Source organism: Bombus flavifrons, chromosome 12, assembly GCF_040668555.2.
Source record: "Bombus flavifrons isolate JBK064 chromosome 12, iyBomFlav1_principal, whole genome shotgun sequence".
Taxonomy (NCBI): Eukaryota; Metazoa; Arthropoda; class Insecta; order Hymenoptera; family Apidae; genus Bombus; species Bombus flavifrons.
The window spans coordinates 8,888,694-8,916,506 of NC_138453.1; the positions used below are offsets into that span (position 1 = coordinate 8,888,694).

General features: G+C 42.3%; 1 protein-coding gene across 4 annotated transcripts in view; it reads left to right on the plus strand.

Moving 5' to 3' along the window:
• Positions 1 to 27,813, plus strand: part of GckIII (Germinal centre kinase III) — a 115,558-nt gene that overhangs the window by 57,044 nt on the left and 30,701 nt on the right. Inside the window, exons 1-2 of one of the 4 annotated variants that reach the window (XM_069124524.1) lie at positions 14,984 to 15,367; positions 27,284 to 27,748. The exons of the other annotated variants lie outside the window; for them this stretch is intronic. Of the exons in view, the coding sequence (XP_068980625.1) occupies positions 27,461 to 27,748 (288 nt within the window). The 5' untranslated portion in view covers positions 14,984 to 15,367; positions 27,284 to 27,460. Of the gene's footprint in view, positions 1 to 14,983; positions 15,368 to 27,283; positions 27,749 to 27,813 lie in introns of those variants that run through there. 4 annotated transcript variants of the gene reach the window in all.

Genomic DNA, 27,813 nt, shown 5'->3' on the forward strand with positions numbered 1-27,813 from the left:
TGTATACGTTCACTGCTGTATACGTTCACTGCTGTATACGTTTACTGCTGTATACGTTCACTGCTGTATACGTTTGCAAGAGCGTTAAACAGATTCAAAGGAAACGAAGACACGCGTATCTGAACTTTTACAATGCAATAGTAGCTGGAAGAATTAAGCGATGGACGATGTTAATCTACACAGAACTCGATAACTTTTTCACGTTAAAGCAATCGTTTCAAAGTCCTGTATTATGTAGTGAGAGTTTTGAAAAATGTTTGTACTAGACGCGACTATATATTCAACAATTAGCCAGCTTCGCTTCGAAGTAGTTAGGCTATTAAACACTTACGGTGGCAGCCATTAATGCATCCCACGCGCATTTCCCCTGCGGCCACTAACAGGAAGACCCTCCCAATATAAGCAGGGGGCCAGATCGTCTAATGGTAACTATGTAACGGCCTTGCTGCCGCGGTATCTTCCGGTTACGAGTTTCCTGATGCCAGCTACGAGCAGGTCCGATCGTAAAAGCTCAACTTTTGCCGTGAAAAACGTATACAGCCCCAGTCCTTTTATGATCAGTTGTCTGCACCATCCCAGGAGAAACTTACGCTTACTTTAAGGCCAATCACCTCGAGATGATAAATAATTCTTCGACATTTTGAAAGATATACCGACAGACACGTAATTTCAATGTTCTTTCTCTGTGTGGTTCGTGCGTACCTTTTCTCCCGTCTCGAATGAAAATATTCGGAGGTCGTGCGATAATTTCGTGTCTCCTTCACAGTCTTCTCGAGGTATTCGTTTATTTATGGACCATTTTACATCAAATGCGATACAAAAACAAACACGGTAAGTAATAAGAACTGATTGTGCGTTTCGAATTGAACGTTCGAAAGAAAAACATTTTAATATTACAGTCGAAATCCTATCCATATCCCGTGCCATTTATTTAGCTCTGCGAATTTTATCGTGGGAGAAGCACACAGATAGATAGAAGGCAAAATTCGTTAGTTGATTCGTGGATACAGCCGTATTTCAACGTATCAAATTTTTACATCGTTCGGATAGAAAAGTCCTGCAAATATCATCAAATATTCTGTGACACCCTGTATATTATAGTTTCGCCCTTTGGAAGCTCGTTGTTAACGGCGTTGGTGCCGTTTACAGAGATTACGCGATGCAGGCGTGGCTCACAGGTAATTGAATTTTTTAATGAGAGGCGTAGAAGAACGATTTAATAATCGTCGGACGACGTAAACCCTCGTTCGCGAAACGAACGTTTTTAAGCCGACGTTTCACTGTCGTGATGACTTCCCACGTGGAAATTCCTATGCACCGTGTAATTTGCCGTTAATGTCCCGCTTTTACATATCAGCCCTGTGATATTAAGAGCGTAGTGCATCAAAGGCCGACGAAATAATAGACATTCCGTTACCTACTTTCTCAGCCGACACAACGACGGATCACAGTAGATTCCTATGACAACAATTCCTCGGTAATTTTTCTCACAAGAACCAATTCCCTTGTATAATACAATTCGCTGCCACATAGATTCTCTCTACCATCTTGCCTTCTTTGTTCTTTTTATCTTCGAGGACACTTTTTCTCTAGTTCCATCGAGAATTTTTAATTAATTCCCTCTCGAAATTGTGTTTGACTGTAGCGCTCGAAGCTGCTGTATTTCCCCCGTATTTCCTGGGGACGTGCTCTTTCGCGGCTCTTCGCGAGAAGCACCCATCAGACTTTTTGGCATAAAACAGAGTACTCAACGTCGACGCTGTTTTATTTCCCGACGTCGCGTCGGTTGCAGGGAGCAATGATTTTCGACCATGCCGCTATTTCACACTGCTTAACTTTAAGAAATGTCAGCGTTGTCGAGCTCTCCAGCTCCATCCAATTCTGAAGCATCGAATGCAGATGTTGGTGCGGCTGAAACTTTCTTTCAGTGGCGTACTTAACCCCTGTGAAGAGGCATTTTCGCCTGTAGTTTCTCACGAAAGTGTTCAAACTTGTAGAAACTTTTATGGATATATTACGCGTGCCGTGCGTAACATTTTCAAATTTCATTGACACTCGCGCGGCTATCGTGATTATATTGGTCAAATTCGAAACAGATTCGAAAGGACCATTTTCGAAACTTATTACGGCTGTTCGTGCCGTATAACAATTTTTTTTTAAATAAATAACTCCTATGTATATACATTTTCAAATTGGCTTTGAATTTGACCGATGTAATTACCACAATTGTTTTACATAATGTTTTACATAACACATAAAAATTAGGAAATTCACGATCATAGGAATGACGAGCGTTGGAATACTCTCACGAGCCACTCTATTCGCAACCCTTGCAGAAAAATCGAATATTCCGCCAATCCTTATCCCACGTTACAGTTCTTTCCTCCCTCTGTCAGTCATCCTGTCTACTTGCAGTCTGGTAATGCTAAAATTGGCAAACTTTCTAGAAGCTCGCACCACGAGGTAGGATTCCAACCTTATTCTTATTCCATCCCCGAAGCGCTTGTCATCAAGTATTTACTAACGATCGCATCCCCTCCGATCTATTATTTATGAGCTGGTCAAACGACACGAGAAATCGAAGCTCGGTCTCTTTCGGATGATAAACTCGAAATGGGACTCGGCAAGGTAGATTTCATCTGGCCGCCTGTGGATATAAATCTCGTTTGCTAGAAACACGCCCTAAATCGTGGCTTGACTCGCGTAAGATTGAGGCTTCACGTGCCTCATAAATATACTCACCGGTCGAAGAACCGGAAAGCAAGCAAATCTCTGGATTGTTGTGTATGAAAATTCCTCGAATATTTTATAGCGTTTGTCGGTCAATTTGCGACCATTGATTTAAATGTTACAGACGCTAAATGACATAATCAAAGGGTCCGTCTGAAAGTTATTCTCGTCGATTTTTATCTCTTTCGATAGATTCGATCTTTCTGTGTAACTACCGTACGTATAATTTATAATTATGAGGAAGAATTACGCCTAATTAAATACGATATTATGGAAATTTTGAAAATACATTAAATTAGAGATATTTTTTAAATTTAATATCGAAATGGGGAGGCTTCGAAAAATTCAGCCAAAGTGGATTTCATTACACAAGCCACTCGTTTGCCTGATTATTATTATTATCAAGCACTTGGGAAATTAATCAAGCGCAGAACCGTAAACATAATGGAAAATTACAACGTGATTGCGCGAATGACCGAAATTTTCGTGATTGCAATACGCTCAAACGATCGGTGTTTATCGTCTAACGTAAATAGCGTATCTGCGTTGACAGTTGCCAAGCATCGTTTAACGTGTAAATTATAGCGAATTTACTAGCTTCCGAAGTTTGATTACTGCTGTATAGTATTTGCCGAACTTGTCAGCGTGCCGGACATTCCCAGAGACGGTTCCCGATGTCGTCTATTTCGCGTAGAGTAAATTCATATTATCGTTTTGCAAATTGAACGAGATCGTAACATTGTTTTATTATCGAGTAAAGTAAATCACGCGTTGCTTCGTCTCCTGATATACTAGATGGCGGTAGATTATATAAACCTTTCTGTCGCTGCAGATTTCTTTTTACAAAGAGACCTTTCTTTGCATCGGACTTTGTATGAAAAATAAAACCGAAAGATGAATTCTGATTGTTTTCACTTGAAAAGGAATGGTCAATATTCTCCGAACATTGGCAAACAACCGTGCAAAAAAGATTGATACGAAAAGTTGTATGATTTCTGAGGAAAAAATTTGATTAAAGAAAAGAAAAAAAGTAAGTACCTTTTCAATAGACTGCTCGCAGTATGTCGGTATATTCCCATAACATGAAAAAGAGGAAGACAAATAACGAGAGAGGTCGTATGGTGCACTCAAATAAATGAAAAGTCGTGTTCACCACGCGTATCGTTATTGCTTAGCAAGGCAAGTTTCCGAGGTTCTAGTACGGCACTTTTTTAAAAGTAGTGTCGCACATGCTTGTTATATACAATCGTCTTCCCACCTAAGATAGATGTATCTTGGAAACTTGACGATGTCTGCGAAGATTCTGGTACGACGCAGCAGAGAAACTTGCTCGTAAGAAACACGCGAAGTTTCCTTTGCTCGACGAGTCTGCGAACTTCCGCGGAAATTTCATTTATCTTCGTTTGCGAACGTGATATCGAACGTTCGATTTCGGAAGCATCGTCGTCGACTGCTGGCCTGCATTACACGCACTGTCCCAACCACGTCAAATGTCAGAGCGGCATTCGAAAGGGAAACGCGCTCTTTAATGCCAACTGCTTTCAGCACGCTCTCGCTTTAGCTCTTTACGGTCCTCCGTTGTATCGAGCTAAACTCGACGATCTACGATTCTTCACAATTCTAAATCCTTCCATAAGTTACGAGTTGCCAACATTAACGAATAACCTTCAACAAGATAGCAACAAGTTTGCTAATAGAACAAGTCGAACTTTATATTTTATAAATTATCTCGGTACCTTATTTAACAGCAAAATTACGAAACCGTAAAAGAGAAGTCTGTATAATCTGGAATTTCTAGCTCACATATTTATCAATATCATTAGTATAATAAATTATCATGGATTCAGGTTTCGAAAGTAACTTATTAAGTATGAACCAGTTAAAACGAAACGTCAAGCGCTCTATGGACAGAGCAATGGAAAAAGCATTTTCACGCTTATCGTGTCTACGAAATACCGTAGCGATCGTTATCACAGGTTGCTGGGATATCACAGAAACCTGGTAATTTCTGGAAATCAGTTGTTGCGTCAAGTTGAAGGATAGGAAATTAAATAATCGAGTAAAACGTGTGGGCATCTCAAAGGAGACGACGTGAAATATAATTTAGGACGTGGCCGATCGGCGAGACTTATCGACGCTTTATCCAATGGGTAATCGACATGGAAAATTTCATCATCCGAGAACAAGGAGAATCGTGACCAGTGGAGACACAATTGGGGCAAATCCTTAACGTAGTCGACCCCATGAACGTATTTCTGACACTCGATAAGACAAGTAGTATATCGATCGTGCAGCGATTATGTCACCCATGTTCTGGCACGGTGCTTCGTATCGCCTCGTTCTGCTCCATCATCCGGAAAAGAATTCGTTTCCTCCTTCTTCTTCTTCTTCTTCTTCTTCTTCTGCACGCAGCAAAGACCTTTCATACGTTTGGCAAATTTCTTTATACGTTGCGCGTGTTCTGCAATTGAAACTTCTCGATCTCGCGGAAGCCGTTAATTTTTGATTAATCCTCTCATAGAAATTTCACAGAATTCTTCGTGAAAGGATATTAATCGCTGTTCAACCATATTTCGTATTGCAGAGAATAGTCATATTTCAATAGCAGCGAATACATGGACTAGTTAGTAACATTTTGAGGAACGATGTTGCGTGAAAGAATTAAGTAAGCAAGTAAAGGAACGAATGTAGTAACATTTAACCGAAATTTCATCAAAAGGAGAAACTTCGTATTCATTTTTGTGCCGTTCGATAGCCGTTGTTTAAGTACCGTAAAATTGAGCAGCAGAAACCGTGCGTGGTGCACTCGTATTAGGTTGTCCGAAAAGTGTTTTTCTTTCGCAAACGTGCTTTTTACAACAGTGCACTTTCATACAAACGTGAAACCAAGTCTGTGAAATTTCGCTGTGTTTATCTCGACAGAACAGAATGGATCGTACGTAATTCGACAAAATAATATAAAACAAAAAACCTTCCGCGTCTACTATTTCCTTATAAAACGAAAGAAACTTTTCAGACAACTTAATATAATAATATCGTTGTTCGCTTCAATGTTCTCAGCTGTCGACGATATCTCGGTTTGACGATATCTCGGTTTGACGATATCCTAAGAAATAAGTGAAAAATCTTAGGGGCTAAAAAGTAGGCAACCTCGAAGACCACAGAAATGAAACCGAATCGAATTAGCTGGCAAACGTGTATCTGTGTATGTATAATATGTAACTGTAAATGCGACGACGTATATATACGATTGATTCGTGTTAGTTGCAAGCCCCTCGCCATATCTCGTCGCCTTTCACTCGGCTATACTTCGCGCCATTGTGCAGCCGCGAGTTGCGCAACGATATTTTAGTTCTCTTGCATTGCAAAACGAACGTGTATAAATATATACATACATGGACGCGTATGATAGTTACCGTTACACTGCCATCTTGTCACATTCCCATCTCATTCGATGATAAACTTCGTATGTAGTTACTCCGGATGAATGACGATCTCTGAATGTCTGACGATGTCATCGATCGCGTATTTCTCTTCTCTCGTCGATCGTCAATCACGACCAAGTATTAGGTTGCTGAATAAATTCCGCGCTACTCTTACTCAATACAAGCAAGCTATCGATCCTATATAAATATATCATTGGAAGGGAACGATCCTTTAAGCGCAAAGATATAAGTTGAATATTGAAAAGAGCGACAAAGATACCAAATAAAGGGTGTCGTTAAAATACGCCAGATATGACAATAAACTCGTAAGATGAGACTGATTTTTAACGTTACTCTTTTGCAAGAAACAAACGGGCAAACGATCCAAGTCCTTGAAATCTCGAATGGATCAAATTAGATCTACGGACCAACGATTTTCTTCGTACTAATCGATGGAGAAATGTGGTAGAATCGAACGAACCGAATGAAAAAATATTCGTTATATTTTCGTCAATTAAAATAGAATAAAATCGAGACATCTTCGATTATCATCTAATCATCGTCAATCGATCGATCGATGTTCGTGTATTTCTGCAGTTACCGGAATCGTCGGGTAATCACCAAAGATCGGCATTTAATGGTAATTTCACGTAACAGCACCGAGAAACGTCGGAGATTGCACCGGTCGGTTGTCGGTTTCCATTGGCCGATCGTTCAGCATCGGTTATGAACGCGAAAGAACAGAGCCCCGTTCTCTTACACGTTGTTTTACAGCTACGTTGTAAGTCAAAGCTCGCGACTAATGAACCATTTAGCCGTGAAGCAGCACCGCTACGATGGAAAGTCGGAGCTCGTCGATTCACGATGCTCGTGTCTTATTCAGAACGACCATAAAACCCGGGGCTGATTTATTTGCCAACCGACCTCGCAAAAATACGTCCACGCGTCGACCGGATTTTAAATCGCATCCGTCCATACGCGCCACTATTAAAATTCATTCCGCACGGACGATACCATTAAAATTTAATAGCTGGCTGGCGCACGCGCTTCTGATTCAGCCCCTTGTGTCCAACAGCCCACTCTTTCTCTCCCCCTCGATCCCTCCTTCTCCCTCCTCACGCTTGCATCCCGATAAATCCTCCGAGAAATATGATTCTCGATTCTCTCGTCCGAAACGAACGCATTGTGTATGTACGCGTCATTGCATCGCCATTTGACGAGGCCAATATTTCTGGACAATTCGAGAATTTATTTCACCGCCGCGTTAGTAGCCTTTTAATTCTTCCAATGGACGCTGGATCATTGTTGAGCGTCGGACACGTTATTCTTCGACGATCCATGAAACTCGTACGAAAGATTATAAATCGTGGTCTAAGAATCATCGCCAATAAACAATAAAATATATTTAATCGGCGAATGGGAAAACGAGTCGCAGCGTTGGCTTTTCTTTGCAATTAAGCGACGACGCGTACTGACTTTTCTACAGATACGTTTTCCTTTTTTTATAAATCTGCATTGCGCTGATGCATAAGGCTTCTTTTTCTCCTAAGAAATTTGTTTCTTGACACTTACACGGTGACGCTATTCGATTATGAATCGGTTGTTTCGACAAGCTGATAATTTTGCTTTTTAATGTAGCAAAACAGCTGGTCGGAAAGTAAAGTTTGGCCAGGAATCCGTCGAGGCTGACAATCAGCTCGCGAAAATCGATGAGGCATTTTAGGCCAACCTCTCGCGAAATTCAGCTCGTCCAAGCTTCGACCGTCCTAAAGCCGAAACACCTCTTGTCTCGTTTCGTCCGTGCAGAAATTCATTTAAGTATTCCTCGACGATATCACGAGGTTCGTACGATGATTAAAATTTATAAGGTAGCTGCCGTTCCTTGGTAATCTGCGACGAAACGATCGATTCGCACGAGCCTTCTTTGCGATACAGCGTGATCTTAAATTAAAGTATCGAGTTTAGCGACACGCAGGGCTGCATGCAATATCTTGCCCAATGGACTGAAATTGTACGTATAATAGCTCCTTTTTTCTCAAACTTTCTCAAACATTCGTTCGACAAGACGTTCAAACATATACTGTGGCTATAAAAAGTAACGTAGTTGAAGAATACAGTGGTAGTGTACGTATATTCTCGACGAATATTATGCTTATGATCCTGAACTTCGAAATCGTCCGAGTATCGCTTGATCGTTGCGGGTATTTTTGACAGCCGGCTATCTTGCTGCGCGCAACTATCTCTGTAGACGTTACCATTCTATATTAACGGTAAAAAAGAGAAATAGGCTACCAAACAATGGACTTCCTTTCGATAATAAGATTCTCGGAATACAATCTGCTTTGATAAGATTGGAACTTGGAAATTTTTCTACGTTTGTTGAAGCAATCTTACGGACTACCGAATGTCCTCAAAGAAATCGTATGAAGGAAAAATTCCAAATATAAAAGCAATCGTCGAAGAAAGAAAGGAATGCCAGCAATAAAAAAGCCATAATAGATACCAAAGAATGAATTCCAATGATTAAACAAGGGAGGGGGGGAAGGAATTTCAGCGACGTCGAGGAACGGAATTCCAAGAATAAAAAAAAGGGAGAAATTCCAGTAACGTGAAAACTGTCGAGGACATGGGAAGAAAAATTCTCGAAAAATTGAAGAAATTCAAGAATACGAGAAAATAATTCGAACAATGAAGCAGCAATTAAGAACACCATAGAAGAACTTTCAAAGACAATAAAAAAAACGCTCGTAAAAAACAGTGGAATGATACCAAAGGAGGAATCGCAGCAATAAAAGTACGGTACAAGTTCGCCAGTAAGAAGTTGCTGCAATGAAAAAGGAAAAATAACTCCAGAAATGGAAAGCTGCAATAAACGGTATCTAACGGAAAAAGAATGTCAGCAATTGAAACAACAAGTAACACCATAAGAAGAGAAGAATAAGGAAAGGTGGCGGACAGAGGAAAAGTGAAGTTTCTACGAGTGAAAATACAACGGATGGGTTTCAAGATGTGGAATTGAAACGCGAACTACGACCAATCGCCAGTGTATATAAAATAAGAGTCGACGTTCGCGTACAATCCAGTTCACGTCGAAGCAAGCTTGTTTGGTATTCCCTTCTTTTCCCTTTGACCGCATTATCGATTCCTCGGTGCCGTTCGACTCCACTCCGACCGATAACTTCGATAGCTTCGATTACGACCTATCGATCGCAACATCCTTCACGAGTACCGTCGTTCTGCTCGAAAAAATATTTTCACTCTCGCTGATACCATCGACGTTTATGGATCCGTAGATGAGAATTTAAAGCCGGCATATTTCGCGGAGAGCTGTGCTCGCTAAAAGATCTTTGAACAGCTTATGGAAGCCTTAGAGTCGTATGGCTCAATAGTAATTCTTTTGAAACTCTGTCAACAACGAACGAATTCCGCTACAAACGATACTTGGTATTTTCAAGGATGAATCGGCTTGTCCTTGAAAGATGGTTGGAATGTTTCTGACATAAAAATTTCTCATAGACTCGACGACAAATTGTACGATAAGTTGTTGTCAATCTTATTTGTTAAAATTATTCAGTTGATATAATGTAATATAATTATCGACTGTTTGCAAATTACATTTAAAGAAAGCAGGTATTGAAGCGGAGTACAAGGATTAAGTCAGCACTAACTCGATCATCGTGGTTTCACTTGGGAGCAGCAAAGTAACTGCAGTTGAAGCCATTCTTATTGAATCGATGGAATAACGACCAAAGCCATGAAAGTAAATGGATTTTCAATTTCTTTCGGCGCACTGCTTTCGATAATTCGCCACGGTATTTGCAGTATCGATGACGCGGAAGAATATCGAAATAAAACACGTTCATCAGCGGCTCTGAACGTTGCTCGAGCGTGATCTTCGAACAATAGCGCATCGAATAATGCGACTTCCTGTTATGGCGTTCACTTCCTTTTCATCCATACACGGAAACCGAATTTAGTTTTTCCTGTTATAAACTTCGCCGATATCTGTTGATAGAAAATCGAGGGGACAGGAAATTGATGCTATTCAAACGAGAAGTTACAAGCACGCGAATTGCGTATCACGCGGCGAATTGAATTAATACTCGTATAAATATAAATGATCTCGAAATACCGGTGGTTTTATTCGGAACAACTGTGAACCATAAATCAAAAGTTTTCCAAGCTCGGATTAAACTCTTCTTAAGCGTAAGGCCAGATGCTCGATGGAAGGCAATCGCGTTAAATCCGACTTAATTATTCGCAGATAAGAGACAGGTTGGTACCGTTAAAGTTGTTAAAGCGTTCATTAGCATGTTCATCGTTGACTTACGTTAAAACTGGAAACACTGAATCGCACGAGAGCAGACCTTGTCACAACTTTCTATCGCCACAGACCAGATACAGAATCGACGTGACGCGCAACATCCTTTCGTGACCCACGGCGTGATTACAAGATCAAACTATAAACGCTTTGTTAAATCGCTTCTTCCATTCAATAGTTTCAGAACCAAAGAATCAACGAACCTACGTGACGTACGCTCCCGCGCACAAGATAATCCTCAGTTTCAGCCCAAAGATTGACCATCGTTCGATTCCTGTCTCGCCACTCGAAACTTACACGAACCTCGGTCGAAACAACCGAACCGATGATGGCCCAGCCAAGGATCGTGCGTAGGGCCCTGTAATCTGATACATCCCAATTGAACAAGTGAGATCCACTGCCGCTGGGAAGAACCACCGAACAGGATTACGAAGGACTAGCCCCCAACTGAACAAGTGAGATCCACTGCCGCTGGGAGGAATCACCGAACAGGATTACGAAGAATATCAAATTACAAATCCTATGCTTATCTGAGTACCGAAGTACCGATCGGGCAGGACTGCGGATCCTCGCCTGGACTTCGCAAGTATCATCGGCGCGATAACGATTCTCGCGACTCAACGCGAACGACGAACAATCATCGCGCAGTCACCAAGACACAGGCATCCTTGTGACTTATGAATACAAGCAGTTATCAAGTGCACGTTGACCCGCGCGCATCCGGAATACGCGCGAGCGAGTACGCCACAAGGTAGTTGGAAGAAACTGGGCGATCGCGAACCGATAAACCGCGAGAACAATTTGTTCTATGTGCTAAGCGAGAGGAACAAGAGAGAAGAGATTTTTGGTTTTTCTTCTATGTCAGATAAGCGTATCATTGTACGAGATGGGCTTCACAATGGACTTCAGCTAGGTCCTATCTTAACCGAATCTTATAATTAACACTTGACGATGCACGCATCCTACGACGGGTGTTAATAGTTTATTTATTAACTAATACCTGCGAGGGTGCAGGACAAAAGGAGGAAGTGATGTAGAAAGAAAACTAGAAAACGATGTTACGACAAAGACGGGCGTCAACAAACTAGAATACAAGATATATAAGATAAGTGAGATATAATTAGTAGTTAAAATTCCATTAATTTGAATACAACTACATAAATACATAATATTAATAAATGTAATACTAGCGTGTGGAAGAGATAGCATAGAATGTGTAAGTGTATAATAAGTAGGAATAAGGTAAGCCGGAAGTGATCCTAAGTTAACGGAAGGCAAGGATTGTCTATAAATACTTAAAGCTGGTAACTGCAGTTCAGCCTAGAATTTAAATATTATAAATTAATACTTTAAATATTGTGAATTAATAACCTAAATGTTACAAATTAATAGTTTAAACGTTATGAATTGGTAGCATCAATATTAGAAATAGGATTGTATAGTATTGTATCGTATCGAGGCTTATGCCTGTTACAGTCTTTGCGTGTATCCGCAATTTTGCAGATTTTCACAAATCTTGTAGAATTCGTTTAAAGGATTTTTGCAACCTATCCTAATATTCTATATCAATTTATTAATTTTCTTCGCTTGATTCCAAAGCATCCACCGTTGTTGCTCAATTATTTATTAAATATTTAAATCTGTGGATATTGAAAGCTATTCCGTCCGCGTCTAATGGCTAGACTTTAGATTCACCTTCCTTTTCGCTTAAAATTATTCCATAGAAAGGAGAATTTTACGTTTCTATCGTCTACAAATTTCTTATTCTACTAGAAATAAACACCACTTAATTGTAACTTTCTGCAATCTGGGTCCAGCGCAACACGGAATTCCCCTAACACAGAACGTATCTGCAGCGTTACATAATGTCCTACAATACTGACAGTAAGATAGACGTTGTCACAACTGTCTTGCCACGATATTACGAAATACACGTCCACCTCCATTGGCTACCATTAAGCAAGGATTTCGTCACTTTCTCTGCGGTTTGGAACCGCGTTTCCGATTGTTTCTCCTAATTGTAATCGTAATACCGGCTATTATCAGCCTGATCGCCGCGTAATTATTACGCCTGATGCGCTCGGATTCGCAGAAAGAAAGTAGCCGCTAGTGAAATTACCGTGCGCTATACTGCGCGTAGTCTCGTGCATTTTAAGTAGAAATAATAACGCTGGCTGCAAAAAGGCGGAGAAGGAGGCACGGTATTAACAATATGCTCATCGGCGGCACAATGAAAATCCCGGTCGAAAATACGGTGGAAAGTATCGCGAAAATCCCGCTACTTTCAATCGTATTTTTCCGACGTTCATTTTGCACCAGCTACGTGTCGCCGTGGCTTTTTTCATGTTAAATGCCGCTGCCTTGCATCATCGCCGATTTTGCATTGCCGCCAATGATCTCCTCGTGCAACAATTTACATAGGAATCCCGGTTGCGGCGTCTTTTTTTGTCAGCTCGGTCGCTGAAGGAAGAAAAAGAGAGACGAACCGCGCGCGAGCTCGAAGGGAAAAATATTTAGCACGCGGGAAATAAACCGAGGCATCGTGCCGTAAAATTGCGTCGCCCGAGTTTCGCGAACCAACGGCCTCCCGCTTTGAACCGTAATTAAGCGTTGTTTTCTCGAACTAACTTCGCAAGGATTCCGCGCTCTTACATTGGTCGCTATTTTTTCCAGATCCAATTAATTGAACGAGCACGACAAACGTCGTTCGATTTACGTAGCTGCCACGGTCGAACAGTTTTAATTTTACTGGCGCTCCGCGTGGCTTATCTAAATTCGCGAATCTAATAGATAGAAAAAGAACAACACGTTCCACAGTTTTAATTATTCGATAGTTTAACGCTAACCTTACCAATTCTGGTCAAACGACCAGCTTCAAAATTAAATAAAAATTGTACGTTCATTGTTCTTTCGTTTGTTTATCTATCTTTATGTAAATCCTCATCTGACTAATCGATTTCTCAATTTTTGTTAGTATAAGAATTTACATAAAGTTTTTTTACATAAATAAAAATGATTGTACGATTTGAAATTAAATTTTGAAACCGGTCGTTCGACCGATAAACTATGGAAGGGTTCGATCACACGGATCACTTTCGCCAATTTTCCTCCATTTTCTTCGTCCTTCTTTCGTCTTCGACATGCAAACGCTTTTCAAACGAAAGAAAGTGACTTTGAAGAAGGCGACTCGAACTCGACCTCTTTCAATTTTACGCCACCTGGCATTGATTACGAAGCTTTGTACAGAATCAAATCCGCACCGACGATCGATTACGTTCACGCTCGGTATAGCGTGCTTTCGTACGCTAGTCGGCGTGTAATTTCGTAATCATTGTCATCGTTGCAACCGGTGATCCGTAAGCTCGACCACCGATCACAACCTTTTCAAGGCTTCGAAGGAGGGGCCTGGTTCTCTTGCGTATCGCGTGTACAATTATTATCGTTTCGATCAAGGTTGCCTCGCTTATGAATATTCTACCGTTCGAATCGTCACGCCGTACATTGTACAATATCAAAATTAAAAGAAACCGGTCGCCTTTTGCGTCACTAAGAGACTAGAAACTACGAACTCGATCGAGCTGGATTTTACTCTCGTTCGATCTTATGCATACAGTACATGCGAGTGATCGTAAATTCTAGCAACTATCAGCAATTCTCGAACAGGTTCTCAAACCTCTGTACGCTATCTTTTCTGCTTATCGAGAAAATTATTAAGTCGACCGTGTTATCGACTCTTCCGGTTACCACTTGTAACAGGTTGCTGAAAAGGTCAACTACAGAAAAAGTAACTTTTCGTAAGCCGAAGGCGAAGCTTAGATTCGCTGCTACTGAAGCATAAAAACATAGGAGGAAAACACGATAAATCACATTTCACTAATCGCATTTTAATATATCGTCGATTACTTCCACATCGAAACTCTCCTTCTGTTTGATTTCGAGATTAGATACGTGCCACTATCGCCGACATCTCATCATGCAATGCACATTCTCATAAATTTATTCGTCACGAGAAGGTAGTTCAATCGCAGATTCAAAAGGACGATGTTTCTAATCGTCGTTTCTCTCCGCGTCTCGACACGTGCAGTTAATCAGGATGATTTCCGAGTAACTCGCACGTTAACGTGTTAATTGTAATTATGCGTAGACCGTGAGTTTAAACGTACATTAAACACTGCTATTTGATTCTAGCGTTAAATTATCGTCGATTGTTTGGATAAAATGACAGAACTGTCGATAGTGAGAGAAATCGAACGATCATCTGAAACACAGGTAGCTTAAAGCTTCGCGTTTTCTTACATTTTCTCGAGGAAAATCGAACGAAAGTCTAGCGTCGAAGCTTCTGTTGCCCAGTCACACCTGAATCTATCGGGTGTCCGTATCGTCCAGCAGCCATTCGCCAGGTTTCCCCTACTACGATCGTGTTTGATGTCCCACGGCAAGCCGCTCGAAGCGGTCTCTCCCGCGCCTTTCTTCGCGCTGCTGCACCGCGTGTCAGTTGGAAAGCAACCGCGGACAATAACTGACAAGCGACCGGTCAGCCAGCCAGCCGTTCTGGCTGCGAAAATCGCGTTCCTTTCCTTTCTCGCCAGCGAATCTAGCATCGCCTATATTCCATCAAAGTGTAGCAAATATGGCGTGTTCTCTGCTCGTGACAATGTGAAGTATACAACTTTAAGAAATGGATGAAACGCGTACCAGTGCGGTGAACAAGAGATAAGAGATAAAATAGAAATAAATAAGTTTGGTGTTTATTACTGGTGTTTTCATAGTGTTCTACGATGATCGCATAAATAATCAAGCGTGTACATTTATAAAAAGCAAGCAATTGGTGGGAGGAAGCAGCAGGTTTTTTGATCTCGCGGCCCCATGATCGATGCATCTACGTTTCCAGGTACAATGTCCGATTTCGAAAGAACGATTCGAGGTTGACGTTGCGGAATGCAGAACGAACGGGTTGGTCGACGGGAGAGAGAGAGAGAGAGAAAAAAAAGGAGCATAACGCCTTGGTAAACGCGCGAGCTCACGGGGAAACATATGTTATCAGGATTGCGAGAGACACGGCCGATTATCTCGCCAGGTTGACGATAACGTGCGTTTCGAATCGCGCACGATTTATCAACGTCCGCTGTCCCATTTGCGTATTTCTGCGTCCAGTTCTTTGAAACGGCCTCCACCGTTCCGTGACGCGTTGTTTCTTCGCAGGATCCCCCCTGTTTCTGACAGTCGAGTGTCCTAGAAACGTGGTAGGGAATTTCGTGGACGTTATTGCGCGCTCTCAGCATGTGACATTTAAATGTCAGCGGAGAGGCCGTGTGCCGTGGTGAGTCGGTTTCAAGATGTTAAGCACCGCCGTACCGCTTCTTGCGCGTGTACACTTGCTTCTGTTGTTGGTCCGTCGCTTCGGCTACCAGATATTTCCGAGGAAAGGGATCGCGTCGATGGTATCTTCGCCATGTCTTGTTCCTCTCGCGAGCAAACGGATTCCTGGTAATTGTTTCAGCGGGAGCAGGGTCGGTTAAACGATCCGACGACGTCTCGGACAGGACGTAGTCGTCAGGATAAGTAAGGTAGTATACTTTCGGGCACGGTAGGTTACTTCTCCTATAGTTGCCGCACTATTTAGAGCATAAAATGGCCTGTGCGGCTTTGCCTGGCGCATCTAGGCGAGAGAACCCGCGTACAGGACAAAGCGAAAAAAAGACTGCTTGAAATAATTATTGTTCCCTGATGAGGGTCCGAGGTTTTCTCGTTGGCGGCCCTACCCGTCCAAAAATGGTTAAAGAGAGAAAAAAAAGAAAGAAAGAGGAAAGGCAAATCGATCCGCGGTAGCAGCAGAGAAGATATATCCGTGGAAAGCAGTAGTCGTGCTCGTGCATCGGCAGAGGAAAGGATCAAAGAGACGCGCTCGCGTTCCTGTTGAAAGTCGTAAAAACGTGAGAAGATGCTTGCGAGAGGAAGGAATCCGACCGGAGTTTCGTGGCTCCGTAGCGAGCCTGTGAATTTTCATAGAAAAAGAAGCAAAGCGAGGCCGAGGGTCGCCAGTGGAAATGAGTGAAAGTGGTCGTTACTTAACTCTTGGTTCGTCTGACGAATGAAAAGCGCTCCTTCGGCACCGGTAATTAACCGAGAAAATATTCAAGGATCGCTGTGCGCTGTGCGCCTCGTCTCCTTTTTCACTCGACAGAGGCCACGCTTTTAATCTCCGCGAGGAGCTCTCTGTCTCTCGTTTAGCAATGCAAAAACACAGAGCCCCGATCCCCTGTGCCCTGAGAATAGAGAGGAAAAAAAGAAACGCTGGTGTATATACGTGGCAGTCATTGACTGTCGTTTTAAAAGTCCCGAAGAAAAATGCCGACGGAACAAGCGTCGAGACGCGGAAAAGCAATAAAGTGGACGCTTTAAAGTTCGCCGGTTGACATAAAATTCTGCACGTGAAATACGGTATTCTCTTTTAGGAGACTTTTATTGTGCATCGCGCGATGCCGGTCGCGCGTTTTTGCAATTAACGTTACCGTCGTAAAGGAAACAAACACGGTCTGTTGTCGGCTAATTACGATCGAGATCCGAGGAAAAATGATCCTTTATATACAACGGGCGTTTCCATAAATTTCAATAAATTGGAACCCGCGTTGTAATTCTCGTGGAACAGATATGTTTAATAAAATTAGATATCCGTAGAAAATTTTGTCCCATTCGAATGCAAATTTTATCTCTTACGAAATGTCGCTATAAATAGAAAAATAATATCGAGTCCTTCGACCAGGGAAAAGAACAGATATGGCGAGAATACATAAAAGAACAGATAAAGCGAGAAAGACATACTCTATCATAATGTTTCCCACTTACTTTCGCTATGTCCATTCGCTGTCCTCGCCGATAAGCTTAAATCGTTGCAAACTCGAAACACGGTAATTTGCGGGATTGGGTCATTTGAATTTAGGCGAAACAGGTCTATTGCTAGTTTTCCACCGCGCACTATTTCCTCGACTTTTTAAAAACACGCGTCATGGTTCATCGGGCTCGTACTTTTCCGAAACGGTGCAAACGTGTCGATCGAATGGCGGAGAAAAATCGCGCGGTTTCGACGGTATCGCGGGGAGAAACGAGTTTTGTTCGAGGTGATCGCTTTATCGCGTATCCGTCGCCAGTTATCCGCGCCACTCAGCTCGCTCACTTTCACTAGCAACGCGCGGAAAGAGAAAAGGGATCGACCTGGCCGAATCGCGTTATATAAATTAGGCATTTCTATCGTAGTGCGCGTCGCCTGTTCCGTCGTTTCCCCGAGGATACCGGCATTCGTGTGTCACGCTTGTCTAACTAACGTTAAAAAATCCTTACTGGTTTTCGTGGCGTGAAAAATTGCTTTCCGTTTTACGGCAGCAAATTAAGGAAACGAACGAAAAGTGACTGTTAAAAGAAAAGAAGAAAAGGAAACACCGAAACACCGTGAAGCGACGCATTGACTCAAATAGCAATTAGACTGAATACAAATAGTAGTAATCCGAACGATCGTGGTCGAGCAGTGGCCGTCTAGTCGAAGGCTCGAGCGAAAGTCACTGACCGATATTCTTTTTATCGGCTGATACGTGTATATTGTACAGCGAGTTACGTCTGTGTGCACCGGTGCATGCGTGTTTGCGTTACCTTTTTTCTTTCGTGCCATTAGAACGTTTCCTGACGCAGGAAATGTAGCTTGAACGTAGAAAACCCACGTACGAAACGTGTCCTATCGAATGGACGAGCTTTCGACGTTCCGCTGCTAATATTCGCCAACATTAACCACCACGCCAGACGATACAATCGATGCATAAAAACGCGCGTTGCTGTTGCTATTGCTCGCTTCGCGAGTTTAACGATGCACGTTTATGGAAACGACGGCCGTGCGTCGATAATCGTGCAAACACATTCCACGATGGAATCGCAACTACCACCATGGACAATTATTTCCTACGTGCGTTTTATTACGCCTATTGCCTTTAGTACGCCTCGTGATTTATTACTTGTTTTCTTTTTTTTTTTTTTTTTTTCTTTCATCGATGGTTTCTCGCGGCTTCATTTTTATTCGACGTGGAAACGTGAAATAGGATAAGCTAAGGTTAAGAAATGGATTTCTTGGAAGCCTAACCGATTAACTCCGCGTTGTATCAATTTTTTAATATCATTACGTACATTCTCTGGGAAATTCTAAGCAGATAAAGAATTTGAATTTTATATTATTTATATCATCGCGTTTCTCCACTTTTCACTCTATGCAGTTGATCAATGTGCCTTTTGAACAGTTCGTATTTGATTCAAACTAACAAGGGAACATCCTCAACCCACAGATTCTGAAAATTATGCAACTTTGAAAATATATATATATACAGTATATATGAGTACGTATGTATGGGGAATTTTTCCTTGTTAGTAATATGCCGTCTAACTTGTTAAATTCGGTTATGAACAATTTTTACCCGATGTTCGTTCGAAGATAGGCAAAGTTCGAAATTGAGTTTTACGCTATTGCAGTTTAGATGACGCGGATAAACCTACCTTACTGTACAACAGGGTCCGTATAACAAGTACGAGCGAGCACGAGATGATTCGTTGTGAAGAAATAAGAAGAAAATACAACGTTTTCATACAACGCTCTGTTTTCGAGAAGATGGAGTTTCGAGATTTATCAAACATATCCGAACTCGGTTAATTTCGAAAGGTCGGCAAAAGGTTGTTCTGCATGAGAAAATAGGTGAAAAACGTGGAATAACATTTTTCCACCAGATGCTTCGTTCCCGAGAGAAACAAATGTGAAAAATCATCGTACGCGTAACAGATTCGAACTGTATTTTTTGGAAATTGAAGCCTCAAGCGGAGAAATTATATTCGACGTTATTTACTTATTTTCGGATACAAAATAATCTGTCAAAAATGATTTGCTCATATCCGATCGGTAATTAGCCAAGTGCAAGTACAAGCTTGACGAGTTTCGAAACTCGATTTTCTCAAAAACAAAAGCGTGTCACGCGAAGAGATTGTACTCGATATCTCTTCCCTATTTTTTCATAAAGAGTCGCCTCATGCCCGTTTCTGCGCGTTATTCAACCGGATCCTGTGTTTGAAAAGAACTCGAAAAGAGATATACCCGGTGGTCGATAACGAAGCATTTTACGTTATTTCGCAAAACGCGAGGCAGAGAAAGCGGCGCTTTCCTCGTTCAATTTCCCTCGGTTACGCGTCGATTCGACCGGTTGTTAGGCCATTTCGAGATGCGGCAGGTGCCGGTAGGCCGAAGAAACGTTAATTCTAATCGTAGCAGCGCTTCGCGAGACGGCACGCTCAGCAGTACCGTTATGCCAGCTGCCGTTCAAAAGTTACACAAGAAGTTATTGTACGTCGTAATGGGAGCTTCCGTGTGTGTACGCTACACCGTGGGCAGATGCATTCCACGCTGTTCTACCAGCGCTAGCCAAAACGAAAAATTTCCGGCATTCGCCGCGCGTATTCCCCCAGTAAAATGCCAGGGATCCCCATCTGTGAGCTGTAAAATGCAGCCGCGCATCACGAACGCGTGCTCGCCGTAATGAAAGTCGCTAATTTTTCCTGCGATTTTACCCGCTTCATCCCCGCCCCGTGTGTATATACCGAACGTGCATATACTCTATGTAGAAACGTGAACGACACCGTTTCAAAGAATGCCCGAGTTTCGCCCGAGACTCGATTCCGTCTAGCGTTCCTTCTCTCCGCTTAGAAAGGCGTCCGTCTATTCAACCAACTCGACGTGTACGTACATTACAGCTCATAAGTATTCGAACATTTTGATCGATCCGTAGTAAGAATAGTTGGAAATTTGTCCAAAGCGTAGCAATTAATAACAGGTTTCTAATTATAAGTAGTAATTACTACGTTTCTCGTAGAGCCACCGGATATATCAATCTAAAGTATCTGCCGTATTAAAGAAATAGCAACGATATATTTTAGTATTTACCTATCACACGTGCTATCGTGCGAATGTAACGTAATCTATGATATTGTATGTCCACGTAAATCCTTTGAAAATAACTGCTAAATGTAGAATGTTCCGCAAGAAACGGTTGGTACGCGAATCTCGCTTAATTAATGTTAATCCGCGTTACCGGTATTAAGTATTCAAGAGTCTTAGAAAAAGGCGTATTTAATTCTACGGGCGAATGCGAATATAGTTTCGAAGCGGAATTCATTACACAAGATGTGAGAATGAAGATTACTCTTCTGTAACACTGTCGTGTTTTTCATCTTTGGTCTTCAATTCAAGCGCACCTTGTCGAAAAGAAGCAAGTGTCCGGATACTTTTGAGCGACAGTGTACACGAACTTACCTGTTCAAGAGATACGTGGCCGTGTACGTGGAAGAACGATTAAGAGGATTAAGCGGTAGCCAGGTTTTCGCGGACGAACGACGCGGAAAAAGCTACTAGACAGCGCAACTGGAATTTTTCTGCTTCGCCCTTCTTCTTCTTTTCTTCCCTTCTTTCTTTTTTTCTTTCTTGTAGCTGCACGCTTCGTCCAATGGCAAAAAGCACCGCTTTCTCGTTCGGGCAGAGGCGCACGATAACGGTACGTGTAATTCGAGCGATTTTCCATTGTACGGCGAAATGTGTCGCTCGGTGTTTCCTTCAAGTCGCTTAAGAAGTGGAGCGATTTTCAACTGAAATCGGGAATTCCTTTTCACGGAACCGAGCAGCCCATATACTTTTCGTAGTTGCCAGGCGGAGGATTTCTTGGAAAGCTTGGTTGATAGCCGCGACCGGTGCTTTGACAGCTGACAATCAAAGAAAGGGAAGTAACTCGTGATCGAAGAGAAAAGGATTTCTATATTTCAAAGAACGATGCACGTGATTCTTTGGAAGCGAAGACTCGCTTCAAGGAAAAACTTGCCGGTTTAATGGGAGAGTGACACCTGTCAAAAATCGTCGATTTCGAAATATCTGTAAAAATAAATTAGTTAGAGAATACCACAGTTCGTAGAAATTAGCAACTCGACCGACGAGTTGATTCGTCTTCCTCTTTGACGGGCTAATAATTTTCCACGTCGAACCTGACAGTTTTACTTTTCTTAGTCGTCTCGTTCTTTCGGTAGATCAACGATACAACGAACTGTTTTCAGGAAGAAAAGCTTCTTCGTACACCGATAGATCACGAAGGTAGTCACAAATTCGCGTGACGCCCTTAGGGAACGCTAGAAAGCGCGTCTGACCATAAACGGTCGACTCTACTTAACCGTGAAACGCGCTCACCGGATCGCTTGACGCGATGAATTTTTTGGTGTCTTTGTATCGTTTTACGCTTTTCAAAGGGGACACGTTTTTGCTTTTCTATGAAGCGTATCTCGTATACGGGAGATTCCTTTCCCGATTTGACGGTTCGTCATAAAAAGGCAACGCTTAGCAGGGGTACGGCTGATCCCACGGCACCTCGCGTACCCTAATAAAGCCACGCTTTCGTATCCGCCTACGCGTCATGATTAACAATTAATGGTCGTCTATCGAATACCAAACCCGAGCAGGAAAGCGCGTGCATCACCTGGACGCACGTGCAACCAGCCGAGCCCCAATTATTCCGAGTAACGGACGACCTAGGAACGTGCGACATGCGACAGGCACGTGCGTTTTAAAAAGAACTTGTGACTTTGATTATGCTTCCACGTTTTTCCAAATATATAAGGTAGATAGATAGATAGATAGATAGATAGATAGATAGATAGATAGATAGATAGACATCGTCGTTAAGAATTCTCTTTGCACCACTTGATAAATCTTTACACTTTCCTACTAGCTCGTGAGAAACTGTCTTCCGTAGTTAGAATATAGTTAGAATATAGTATCCACAGTGGATGTGAAAGATATCGTACACCGTTGTATTTATTATAATTAAACTATTTTTATCATTTGTACAAAAATAGAATGCATATAATATGTTGAGAGTTCAATGCCTGTAACATGCCACGACTATGATCAAATATCATCGGAAATTAATCTTATAACTTTAAAGAATAATCGAAAGGTAGCTTATGTTTTACTTGGTCATAAAGCTTCTGCCGGCTTTATTGCTTGCCCTGAGATTATTGATAAATTTAACCCTAATGTTCCTGCAAAACACCTTCGTCACTCTGAGCCTATTGCGAGTCGGATGCCATCATACTTTATATACTTTAGCTGCTTTAACCGTTCGATGCTACATCCCAATAGTTTTGCCTCGTCAGTCGATCTTTTTTCCTATTCTTCTTACTTAGACAAACGTCTACGATAAACGTCATCTCTTTAATTTAGTTCTATTATTCTTCACTGACTGCCTGTTATATCGCTTTGTATCTGCGACGGGCTTTCCTCGTAATTACAGATAGAAAGATATAGAAAATCTTCGAAGTGGCGTACTTTTGTCGTGACTTTTTCACAAACGAAAATCTCCATTTAAATCCTCTTCTTCTCCTCTCTATTCGTAACTACGTGAATTTATACAAAAATGCACAGTTCATAACATTTACATACTAATCAATTCGGTTCGAGTATGTTAAATTTCGTATCATTTAGTAGCATCTATTTCCACACGACCAGAAAAATTTGACAGTATAAAATTGAAACGTAGGATGTGATAAAATCTGATATTATACAGCGAGTCCGTGTGTCTGAATACTACTTTATTCTTCATACGACGCAATTGCAGTTTCATTCTACTGGTAAATTGGCTCGGTTAGAGCGAGTTCTCGGTAAGTTTCGCCGCATGATTAATTCAAAGCAAATGGCACGATTATCCCCACTCGAGAGTGCGTAACGCATCCTTTCTTTGTGCCTCTGTGCACTCCCACGTTTTCACTGTTCACGACAGGGACAAAAGCCTCTAGGAGGTTTTCGCGTTTGACGGCCGAAAATGAGAGTTCTGTCGCTCATAGCCTTTTCGAAGTTGGGAACAATGCGAAAGTAATTAGATGCCGGGTTATCGAACCCGCCATCTGTCTCTTCCAAGGAGGCAGTTTAACGAGAAGTTCAAAGTCATTTCCTGGCAAGGATTCCGCGTCCTGGGCTACGTGAATTCATTTAAACTTTCAATTTATCGGTTTGTGCTTCGGCACGGAATTGTTTGTTGTCTGGTTTGTATCACGAAACGTTCGTTAAAGTGTTTAACAGAGAACTTTCGACCGGTGGAAGCTGATTCGGGCCCTTGTTCCTCGCTACGAATGCCTTTCGCGCTCTATGAGTAACGCCAAGATGAAAGATGCTTCGAATACTTTGCGCAATTTACGCGCCACATTGCGTAACTTTACAGACGCCGGGCAATTAGATACGTTGAAGCACCTGCGTCGCGTTTTGCACCGTGTCTGATCACGATCGCTCCTTCTCTACTGCGAAACGCGCTTAAATTGATCGACAGTAGGTAATTACGTAAAAACCGATCTCGAGAAAAAAAAAGTCTCTAGGAACCGTAACAAATGATGCGATTGGCCGCGATTGTAAAACTGAAAAAAGAGGGCGCAACGACCGCAAACGCTTCTTTTCTCTTCGATCCCGGAGATTATCTTCGGGCCCGAGTTAATCACTTGTTCGGCTCGGTGATTTAGAGCCGTGGTAAGCGTCGATAGTGCAGCGAACTCGATCTTCTACGCACGCTTCCGCCGGAAGCTGCCACCCTGAAAATTATTCGAGCATGGCCGATCGGTTGCGTGATCACGAATGACGTGACGCGTCTATTCTCTGGTCTCGATCGATGAGCCTCAATCGAACAATCTCTGCTTCGTTCCTTCCTCTCTCCGCATGGCCAATGCAATTTAGGTTAATTCTCGAACGTTGCGAGCCTGCTTGCTGCGTTTCCACTCTCGTGATTAATCATCCCATCTTTCTTTCGTCTTTCTTTTTTCTTTCCTTTATTTTTTTCCTCCATACCTCTTTCTTATTACAATAAAAATTTTCCCTGTCAACCAGACGCATAGATAGCGCCACGATATTTCATCGATCTTTTCTCCTTTTTGCGCGTCACCTTTTTGGCTCCTTTACGATCTTCAGGATCATTACTCGGACAATCTACGAAGCAGATCGGCAGTAGACGACGTTGATAGATCGAGAACGCCGTCGACTCATTATGCTGAATATTCATCAAGGCGAAACCTCTTTGCTTGGTGAATTTAAATCGAGTCGGCCAATAGGGTGGTGAGCGGGAGGTAAAAGATCGAGAAACCAATTCGTGACTTACTCGTGAAATGTTTCGTGGCAGATCGGCAATACCGATCTTGACCCGTTCGATGAAAGATCCTCGCCATTTTTAGACGACCGCTCTCTCTTTTTTCCTGGCCGTGTTCGCCGGTCTCTCGACGATCGATATTCCGTTCGTGTGCCAGTGCAAACAGAAATCCAATCTGATCGTACTCTGCGCCGAATCTTTGCCCCTACCTGACCCAGATTATTATCTCCATGGGTGCTCCTATTTTTATTCGGTTGGCCGTGTTGCGTTTGGCACTGAACTTGCATCGTTTTAATTAAATATCAGCCACTTCTGCGGCCGGGAATCCGATTGATCAGCAAAAATACTCTGCACGCTCTTACGGCTCTTCAATGATCCTCGCTCGAAAATAGCGTGCACTACCACCAGGCAATAAGCTTTCGAAACGCGATGGTCGCAGGTTAATCGAAATTACTACAGTTTTTCAAAAGTAGAGTATTATCATCACGAACATGAAACATTATTATACGAATGAATATTATGTTATCGAATCAGAGCGATTTAAACTGTTTTATATTCGTCCAAGATCTGCTAGTATGGACTCTTCAGTAAGGCTCACCTAACAGACCTATACCTTAGACACAATGAGAGAAGAGAGAAAGTGAGTGTTTCCTTAAACTGTTTTATATTTATACCAGAGAATTTCCTATCTTACGTGAAAACTTTAACACTTTGAGGTAGCTTTACTACTACGTGTTACGTTTAGTCGAATACTCGAAAGACTGCTACCAGGAATAGTAGCAGAATCTGTTTGAAGCAGCGTATCGCAGACCTTTTGCGTTAACGATGCAAATGAAATTTTGCGCACGGATTTACGATCGAATATCGTAGTTCATGGAACGACGATGGAAGCGATGTTACGTCCTGATTTTCATCTAAAAGCTAGTAAAATGTAGGATGTCTGGAAGTAGGCGAGCTTTGAGCCGTGCATAAATCTCTTTCTTTTATACGAAACAGAACGAGCCGCTCTTTTCTTCGCCTTTGTCTAACTTCTGACCTCGATAACTCATAGTAAGAAGACAAAAGAACGACGACGTAGCTATTACTCGGTGTCAGGAACCAGAAGGTGAAAGAAACGAGTCTCGAGATAGAATCACGAACAAGAGAAAATTCGAAAGAAACGCTACGAGAACAGCCGATTTGCCGAATAGATAGCTGCTCTAATTTTCCTCTTACTTTGATGTCCAACAAATGGAAGTAGTCTTTGATATCGTTGAAAGCAACGTCCGCGCTACAAGTTGTGCTTGGCGACTCAAAGATCCCATGATTAAAGACGAACATTACGAAAACGTAGAGTCCACTGGTGATTGAATCAGGATCTCTTAAAATGTTCGATGTTTCTCACTCTTTTAACCGTCTTCCACGTCATCTTCTTACAGCGAACGAGCTTATGCAAGTCATTTGTTTCTTGAGAATCGAATATCAATCGAGTACTTGCTCAACGAGATTGAAAAATTGAACGAACAACGATGATGATCAGTTTGACTCATGAGAGGCTCGTATACGTATACATACGTGATCTATTCAATGACGATTTACATAATCAATGACGCTTGGAGATTTGTCCCATTTAGAATACTACATATGTGTGTATACGTTTTCTTGCAATTGGAAAGTCTTGAAAATTGTAGAACACGAGGGACGTGTTTCTTCATCGAGAAAAACGTTTGTATCGGAAAGCACTAAAAAATGAATGTCGAAAGTCGTTCCATCTGCGTATGTAGATTTAATGAAAATCTTGAAGCAACGATTCCACAGAGATAGCCGTGTCTCTCTGTGCAACGTTCGACCAGAATAAGAGTTGAAAGGCAACAAATTCTTTGTGTTCCCTCGCCACGGTTCATGACTCGTACGATAGTATCATTGAAAAATACAAAATCGCTACGACAATGTTAGTAAAAATAGATAAACCGATATCGGCGACAATCTGGGTCAACCGAGAATGAGACTGATCAGGCGAAACCACGACAGAATCGAAATTCAACGCACGACATATCAATAGGACTGCTCTCGGCTTATAGATCGAGTCCAATCCAGGGTGAACAACCGAGAGAATCGCGTTCGTGGCGGCTTCGATTCGATTAAAATCGCGTGACTACTGTTCCAGCGAATCCCATGCGAATCGCGTATGCTCCTACACGCTCGTTTCTCCTACTTTGCTTTTTGGGTCGTCCAAATACGATAAAATGGTAATCTCTGATTATCTTACGGTGTGTCGTAACTCGTCGTTCTGGAATTCCGTGAATTCCTTCGAAATCTGTGTTTCCTCGAATTAACGCTACAACTACCGATCTCTGACTAGCTGAAAGCTTCAAAACTTCAAATACCCGAAGTACAAAAAGAAAAAAACGCTATTCCACGTTTCCCACGTTTTCTGTTTTAGCGCGAATCACGACTTTTAGCGTAGCCTGTGTATAATCGTATCTCCTTCTGAGTAAAAATCAACGTTGATTTTGCCAAAAACGTTCTACGTTTTTTTATAATCCACACGGAGGAAAGTTTGAAATCGCTCGTTCGTTTCAATTGGTTTGTGGTAGTTGTAGCGTTAAAGAAATACTGGAAGAAGGTCAAAATATCCGCAGAAAAGTGGCGAACGGAGCGTGCCAGGGGAGAATAAGATCTCAAATGCGCAGCGAGGCAACGAAGAAATTGTGCAGGCAGCCGTCGGGAACAGCTGGCATCACGGAATGTTGACCTAGTGATCGAGCCGCGAGTGTGTGCTGATTTGACATAACTGCGACGAAAAGTACGGATGAAAAATGCGAAACGGTGGTCAGCCACAGCAGACGGCGGTAATGACGCCGCCGCATTTGAACGGTTCCGCGCAATTCGTTTCCGGCGGTTACGTCGGCTACGTACCACGCCAGTCCTGGGGGCAGTTTCAAGGTCCCCAACATCCTAGGAACACGGCCAGACCTCTGTCACATCCACCACCGCCACCCTCCAGAAGGGAAAGCCAAAGACCCTCTGGCAACGGATCCGCCAACCCTAAGAGTACGTCTCTTCCACATTGCAAACCTGGAACGCACAGGAGTACCACACCTTCGGTGAGTTCAGACAGGATCCTTTATTCTCTCCAGACAGATCCCTCTAGAAAAGGGGAGAAATATTT